Raw genomic sequence first — 8,542 nt, 5'->3', positions numbered from 1 at the left:
CGAAAGAGAAGATTAAGCAAGAGACTTGGATCTATTGGCTTTGGCAAAAGGCTGAATACCTTGTCATGCTAATAAAATTACTGAATTTGGGGAGGAGAAAATAGGGCAGAGAGGGGGAAATAAAAAAGCATTAAAATTACCTAAGAATAGATATTTATACTCTGAGTTAATTTATCAAACTGACATAGAGATGAATCATTCACCATTAAAATAACAGGATAAGAGTTTTCCTTATATCACAATCATTATTTACAACTCTTAAATATTCACAGAGGAGTCAAGTATCCTTATATTTTCATTTAAAAAGTGATCTTGCAGGCCAAAATAAAACTATTGGCAAAATAAGTTTCTACAGGACTAGTGCCCAAAGAATGATTTCTTCAAAAACACGATAGATCTTAACAATCATGATGGCACTTTTTTTTTTTTTTAAAAACCTACACTATAGACCACACAGGGCCCAAGCAACTCACACAAAGCTAGATCTCTGAGTAACAATACAATGAGAATGGGTAATAACAAGGGCCTGTGGTACAGCTAGACACAGCTACTTAGGACTTTTAGAAAAAACTACACAAACCTCAGTTATTTTTTTGAGGTGACATACAACTCCGCTTTGATGCAAGTTCATTCCCACATGCTGAGAATCCAACTGAAGCCAATACAGTTCCTCTCAGTGAACTAACTTGAATATATGCATGTATATCTACAAGCCCATTAGTTTAATAATTGGCCTTTTTCTGCTGCAATGCCATTAGAAAGACAACCATACCACTGTATATTTCTCCATCTTGGAACGCACACCAAAAAAAACCCCACGTATCTGGGAAATTCAGAGAAATGCTTCCTGAACACCGTTTTGATTATTTAGGAATGGTTTTAATGTTATCAGTAACTATTTTCCATAGACTGACGTGGCTATGTATTTATAAACCAGACAAGAAAACAGAAAAAGAAACCTGTATGATACAATGAGTGTTAATAGTCAGCACTATCATTTCACCACTTAAGTGAATTTTATGGAATATAAGTGTCTACCTGAAGCTGTGCTTATACAACATATATGGGACACCCATACACACGCCACACATGATCCTAAAACCACAAAACTCAGAAAGCATATGAAAGCAGCACCTTCTTTTATTCATTTGTCTTTGCTGCTTCAACAGGTAATTTCTTCACAATCCAGGTTTTTAGTTTTTCTATTTCAGTTCTGCTTAACTCATGATTAAGGTTTGGAAAAGTATGAAGTGATGTTGATACTCCCAGTGACTTTAACATCTGGTTGGTCTCTTCACCCCATGAGTAGAGAACTAGTTCATCAGCAGTTCCATGACACTGAAATAACTCTGGAAGAACACTTTCATTTCTTTTCAAAGCCTAGATGGAGAAGAAACACCGTCAGACACATCACTAAATTTTAAAATAGCTACAATTACATGGTGAACATTTACATGGCATTTAATTTATTAATCTGTGTTTGTTGTACTATGTCTAGAAAAAGCAAACATGGAAATATTGGAAAAAAACCTGCACTTCAAATTCCAATGTGCTAACTCTTGAAAAATTACAGGGTTTACATTAAGGTCTATATCCCTCTCAAAATAAGAGAAATAGAAAAAATTCATGACAGCAGATGGAGTCCATGAATATTATAATTCCAAGAACAGTTACACTCACATGGCCTCTGACAACTAAAGACAACTTGCAAAGCATTTCATTTGTTAATCTGCCTTCTACACTGACTTACTTTGAATAAAATAACTGTACAGTCTGTGCAAAAAAGCAACAAAACACCATGTAATGACTGCTTTAAAGCCTCACTTCCCCAATATTCTCCTAATCTATTTCCAGGAAATGTCCTAAATTTAGAATATTAATCAATATCCTCAGATGAATAAACATGCTATACTCAATTTTAATTATCATGTTTTTCTTTTAGCTAAGCAGTTTTTCTGTAAAGTCTACCACACACTCACCTGGTAAACAGCAGAGTCTTTATTGAGAAAACTAGACAAAGCAAAGACTCCTGCCAGATCTTGATGAAATCTATATGCTAAATGCATTGCCATTCCACCTCCCATCGAAAAACCTCCTAGGACACAAAAGAACAAAGAAAGATTGGATTTTGCTATATGTCTTTGTAACCCACTATCCAATTTATTTTTATCTTCAGACTTGTTTCTTTTATATGCAATGCAATCAAAAAACATCTTCAGTAACGTAAAGGTTACACTGATCTTAAATCAAAGCATAATTCAATTAAGAAGTTGGACAGCTCAAGTACTGCTGAAGATTCATTACTCAGAGAGAGAAAAATAATAACAGAAATCAGCCAAAAAGCCATTACTTCAGAAGCTATTTGTGTATGGTCCCTACCAGGCAGTTGAACACTGTAGCCATATATTCTCTGATGTTAACAAAGCAAAACGAACAGATAATTCTCACTGCTTTTTTGTTCAACTTACTTTTCCCCTAGGCTAACAGCATTCACACTTGAAAGATCTGTATCACCACTGTACGTAATCAATGAACGTTAACCACGTTACAGTAGTACACAGAGGTTGAGGGTTTTTTTTGTTGTTAGACCTTAGGATACATCATAAATAGGGAAAAATGAAATGTACCCCACCTGAGGTCTAACAAGATCTCTGAAGTAATGCCATTCTCTGTTCCATACATCTCTTCAGCTGCATTAATCTCTTACACAAGATAATTCCTCAGGTGTGATTTTTACATGACAAATGCTTATTCATTAGGAAAGAAATCCAGACTACCATGTTACTTCACAAGGACACAGTACATAGGCTATTATACTGACTGCATACCAATAACGACTAGGGTGAAGAATGACTGGCTGCTGAAATCTCTTCTAGCAGAGACAGCAACCAGCGGAAGGGTTATGACTGGAGCTCTGCTTACAGCGGCATTAGCATCCATGGTACGGGTGATACAATTGGTTTGTGCCAGGTAGTTAACCAGCATAAATTAGTTGCAAAATTCTGAGCCCAGACCATGTCTCTCACACAAGAGACATGAAATTAGGGATCAAAGAAGAAATGCAAAAATACTAGACAAAATACCAAACCATTTCAGCTTGTTATCTTTTTTGAAGCAATTAAAATTAGGCTCCAGAATGGGAACGGCTCTTTTGCAAGGGCTATGTAAGCCCTCTGGGGTTGACTTCTGTGCTATGCAGAAGTTTGACATGGGTGCTAAACTCAGCCAGGAAACAGTGCCCCTACAGCACTGAAACTGAGCCCAGTGACACTCTGCAACTTTGGTACCTCACTGGATCCTGGAACCACATGGGAAATCTCTGGCACACACAAGCTCAGAGGCAGAAAGCGCTGCACTTCGTAAATACTAGTTGGGCCACGGTGAGACTGTTCCTAATGGGGAATCCTCTTCCAGCATGTTTATCTGCAAGTTCCTTCAGGTCTGAGGGACCTCCCTAGTCCCTTCTAGCTCACACTTCATCTCATGTTATGACTGGAAGATTTGGCTGGATTTGTATAGGAAATTTTCCTGAAAACACGAGACTAATCCAGACATGAAGTGTTTTCTTTCTCCCACACATAATTTTTTGATTTCTGATTAATTTCTGATCAGAATTTCTACTGAATTCCTAATTCTTCTTTCTACTTACCATCACCTTGTAGTCTCAAAAGACTATTATGGCCAAAAAGCGGTAACTGGGGGTTCCTGACTTACAGAACTTGGATCTTAGGGAGAAAGAGCAAGACCATACAATGTGGAACACTGGAGTCTTGCTTTCCTTTTTCAAAATCCTTAATTGAATTAGGAGAGCTGTATCCTCAAACTAGGACATACACCTCAGATCTCTTAGCTATGCACCCAGGGGGCTGATAATACCCTGATATTTTTCTTTGCTAAAGAAAGTCAGGACCTGCTATTTACCATACGAATCAATGTTTAACCAGTTCAGAGTTAAATGTAGTATGTCTAAGTGCCCAGTGGCAGTTCAGGAACAAAGGTCGCTGAGGAAAAGTAGGAATGAATGTGGGTAAACAAGTTCAGAGCACACCTTAAAAAAATTACACAGCCCACATCACCTGAAATTTTGAATAAACTTGTTCATTCACAAAAATAAAAGTACTGAAACTACTACTGCTATTTCCTTCCAGACATGTTCTCGTCGCATGTAAAAGAATTCTCCAATAAAAAACCATATATATTGCATGTGTCACAGTAATCACAAAAGTTCAACACCACTGACCCCACATTCAGAGACAGAAAAATACAGCCTTCTGAGAAAGTATATAAAATACAACAACTATGCAAAGTGACTATGTAAACAACAACATCTTGTGCTGAAGTTTCCTTTATTCTCTTCCGTGGAATCTGATCACTTACTTCATTCCCTTTTGATAGTTCTGAATGATGCTGTCATCCTCAAAACCAGAAAGTAGCACTTCTACTCTAAGAGACCATTTTGCATTTGCTTACAAATAAATACAAATATACTTGGTTCATATATAAAATGAAGTCCATTTTAAGTATTCTAGAATACAGGAAAAAAGCTGCATTGAAAACTCATTACTAGTTTGTAAATGATTTAATCTAAAATTTTGTACCCAGTTAGTCACAATCTGGCAACGCTATCTGCAATTACTCACCAGCAGTCTTTGACAATGCAGTCACCTTCTGTTTAGAAGAATATTAGGTAATGTTTCTTTTATGTGGCTCACACTACTATGAGAAAATGTAATGCAAAGGACTAGTTCTTTGAATTTGGTTTTCCAGAGGAAAACCTAAAGTTTATCACTTGCTACCACAACAATCTCTTGAGTAAATGCGGTATAGTAAATGCCTCAGAAACAGCAATTTGAATAATCATTTGTAGTTGGAGACAGATTTTTTTTTTTATTACAAGCAGTTTTCAGTATAAGCATAAATGTGACATAACACATAAAAGACATGCTCAGTCAAGAACTTTTGTAAGAACTCAAATTTTGCATTAAGGAAAAATAAGCGGCAGATATTACATAAAACAAAGGTATGAATTGACAGTCAGAGCATAAGCAAAATACAAGAGTACAAGTATGCTTATGTACACCAATTATCTCAGCACAAAGAATACGTAAACCTCACAGCAGTGCTAAGCAGACTGTGTCATGAATGTTAATCAAGACCAAAAATGACACGGCAACATTTCAACCTCTGATGGGCAAAATATAGCAAGCCCTCTGCTTTAGATCATTCTGTTTCCAAGAAGTACAAAGGATGTGTGCAGAAGTTCAGAATTTGCCAATAGGTTTCACATAAAAAGTATGTTCATTTTGCATTTTCCTCCTTAAATCTACTTTTAAAGAGATCTGTGGTTAATGCTTCAAAAGTTAAAAAGTGTTGGCTCTACAATGCTTAGGACACCAGTTCAGGAAAGCATCTAACTATTCGCATTAACTTTCCTGCCTTACAAAGGAGGTTTATGCACAGACTAAAATGTAAGCACATACAAAACCAGACTCAGTTAAGTAAAGCACTTCTCTTTCAGTTGCAAAGAAACTTCACTCAAGTACGCATTTATGACCAATACCACTTTGCAGCAAGAAGAAAGTTGCTTGTCTTCCTTTGCGAGTTGAGAAAGATCTGCTGAAATCACAGGATCATCACACTTCCGAATTAAAGAATTTGAATCAGAAGGAAACTCCCACGCAATACTTTGCTAAAAACAAAGAATTCTTTGCTGGAGTATCATTTGTAACTATGTTAAGGTAACCCCAGCCATACAATGATGTAACACAGAGTGAATAGAGACTGGATTTCTCATACATAATTTATTCCTGCTTGAATAAAATAGAAACCTTCATCACAGCTGCCATTTTTCAGTGATAAAGCCTTCTTTTCACAGCTTGTAAGTGGCCTTAGGAGCCTTTTAAACAAAGTGTTTGTATAAAACCTTCAGCTCACTTCTGCTAAAGATCTTGATTTATATTAATTTGGTCCTCATTTGTATCTGTCTGAACTGATAATCTGGTCCATGATGACACTTGAACATTATACTGAGTTCAGGAAACCAAATATTTACCTACTGTCAAACTTCAGCTTTATTAATTTCTTTGTATTTGGGCTAACAATGTTTGGGTTTGTATCTCAGAAAATGACTAACTTTATTATCTAGCACAAAGGTTTCTTTATTTAGTCTTGTGTTCTGTATACCAGAGAGAATACTAAAAACTCTGCCTTCTCCCCCATGCTCCACTTAAGTGCCTGCAATGACTTATTCCTGAATTCAGAGAACTCTTTAGGTTTTCACTCTTCTTTATAAAAAAACCCCACCTCTCTAACAAACACAGATCTGAGATTGCCGATTGCTTCCTGAGTCATACAGATCTGACTATAAAATGCCTTAGCCAGTTTATTATCGATAATGATTACGGACTTAGGAAACAACAAACCAGATCACTTTTTCAGTCTTTCCAGTATAATTTTAAAACATGAGCAAAGCTGTTTTCCACACTAGAAATCACAGCCATTGGAAACAAATTTTAGTTATTAATCATATTTAGTGCCTGAATTTAGTGCCTCAATCTGCACCGAGTACAGATCTTCTGCTCCTTGCAGACAGACCTTGAGCTCTTCTCATGTGAATTTCAGCGGCAGAGGTAGAAACTGCTTCATGACAGCAGAACTAAAAGAGGAAGAGAAGCTAAGCCCCAGACTTTGACGAGATAAGGATTCAGACTTGGGTGTAGAGGTGGGTTTTGGGGTGTTTATTTTAAACAATATTTTTTCACTAGTTTCTCTCTAGTAGTTCTTCATCATCCCTGTCTTTCTTCAAATTTGTCAGTACAGCTTTGGTAACAAAGTGGCAAGAGATGAATGCTATAGCATACAGTGCCTGTGCCAGCACAGTGCAAGGAGAGACAAATATTGTTCTGTTGTGTAAGGCTACATCAGCACAGTTAGAAACTGTCTTTGCCCATCCTGTTATCATCACAATACATTACATACTGTTGCCTCATTTTATTTCCATTCTTCCAGCATTTTTTATTCTCAGTTTCTCCTTTCTTTAGATATTTCAACTTAGAGTTACTTTAATCAGTTTGTTATCAGGAATTTTTCCCTAAAGCTACATTTCAGTTTACCTTCCCCTCTCCCTAGAGACTTTGTGATTTACCTTCTATTACCGCTAACAGCAAAACCTTGTTCTACACATCATCTGCAAAGAAGCTGACTTTCTGTTTTGACCTTCCTTTCATCCATGAATGGAAGTATTATACACATTTAACAGAGTTCACATATGAATATCAGCGAAGAGCACAAATGTCAGTGGAAAAGCAAATTTCCTTCTCCACAGAACTCCCTGAACACCACTCCTGTGCAAGTGCTCAAACATGGATTTTGTCTCAAGTGAATTTCCTCACAGATGCAATTTTCTCCTTTTAATCTTTTCATGAAACTTCACTGAACGCTGATGTTATACACTTACACAACTGCAATGAATGGTTTCCACCTTTCATAGCCTTTTTATTCTGTTTGTAGCTCAGTAACTGAGAATCTTTACAAGAACAAAGGCCACTTCCCTTGACTGGCTCAGCCACTTCCTCTTGTTAGGAACATGAATCAATCTGCTATCCAACTTTCTCACAGCCAAAACACATTTTGAAATGCATATTTCAGTGGTATAAGTTTTACTGCTTTCTTGTAAAAAGAAGTATACAATAGTTTCTAACGTATCAACTCGCACTAAAACCAGAACCAGTTAAGGTTCTATTTTCAACTGATACGGGTAGTAGGAGGGGAACCCAACATGTGGACTTAAGGAATCATAATTTTTAGCACTAGAATTATTTTAAAATCCATGAAAAGTCTCAATTTTTACTAACATGTTACTCTATCAAATCTATGGCTTGCTTTATCCACTTAGTGTGTTTTCTTGTTTGTTCCTGGGGATGACAGCACAGCACTGCTGCAACACTTACCTGTCATTTTTACAGTCAGCATAACCACACAACACAGAAAAAATGAGGAGAATAACCTATTCTTTGTGTTCATGGTATTTATGATTTTAAACTGAATCATAGAAAAGAAACTAGAAAATAGTCTCTAAAGCAAAGAACAGTGAAGCACAGGAACACGTTGCCTTGGAAAGCTGTGAACCTTCCCTTAACGGAGATCTTTTAGAAGTAGTCAGAAAAGCAATGGTAAGGATTTGCCTAAACAGAGCTGGATCCACACTGACACATGAAGATGGATTAGCGAATGTTGTTAAGCCTCACTCTTCTATGATCCTGTAGGCACGACTGTAAAGAAAGTACAGGTTAATGAGCACCCTGTGGCATGTCTACACGCCTCTCAAGCATTCTAAAAGCCCATCCATACGTTTAATTTCGCACTGAATTCAAGCATTTATTAAAGATGAGTAAGCATATGTTTTCAACAGAGTTTCTACTAAGGCTGAAAAGATCAGAATTCCATTCACTTTATAAGTCCTTTTCTTCCCAAAACCATTATCTGATGATAATACGTGATGACAATATCATGACTGAATTATTTTTGGTTTTACTGCTGTGAG

General features: G+C 36.7%; 1 protein-coding gene across 1 annotated transcript; it reads right to left on the bottom strand.

Annotated features, from left to right (window-relative positions):
- Window positions 1–1,122: 1,122 nt before the first annotated feature.
- Window positions 1,123–2,940, bottom strand: LOC104166826 (lysophospholipase-like protein 1). The gene is made up of 3 exons (XM_009706906.1): window positions 2,923–2,940; window positions 1,980–2,240; window positions 1,123–1,380 (listed from the first exon to the last, which is right to left on the bottom strand). Exons 1-3 carry the CDS (start codon window positions 2,938–2,940, stop codon window positions 1,141–1,143), a joined length of 519 nt encoding a protein of 172 aa, XP_009705208.1. The 3' UTR covers window positions 1,123–1,140.
- Between the last annotated feature and the right edge of the window lie 5,602 nt (window positions 2,941–8,542).

The sequence above is a fragment of the Cariama cristata genome, unplaced genomic scaffold (genome assembly GCF_000690535.1).
Source record: "Cariama cristata isolate BGI_N322 unplaced genomic scaffold, ASM69053v1 scaffold4009, whole genome shotgun sequence".
NCBI classification, from domain to species: Eukaryota; Metazoa; Chordata; class Aves; order Cariamiformes; family Cariamidae; genus Cariama; species Cariama cristata.
Note: the sequence above shows the minus strand (reverse complement) of the source record. Positions and strands in the feature narration are given on the sequence as shown.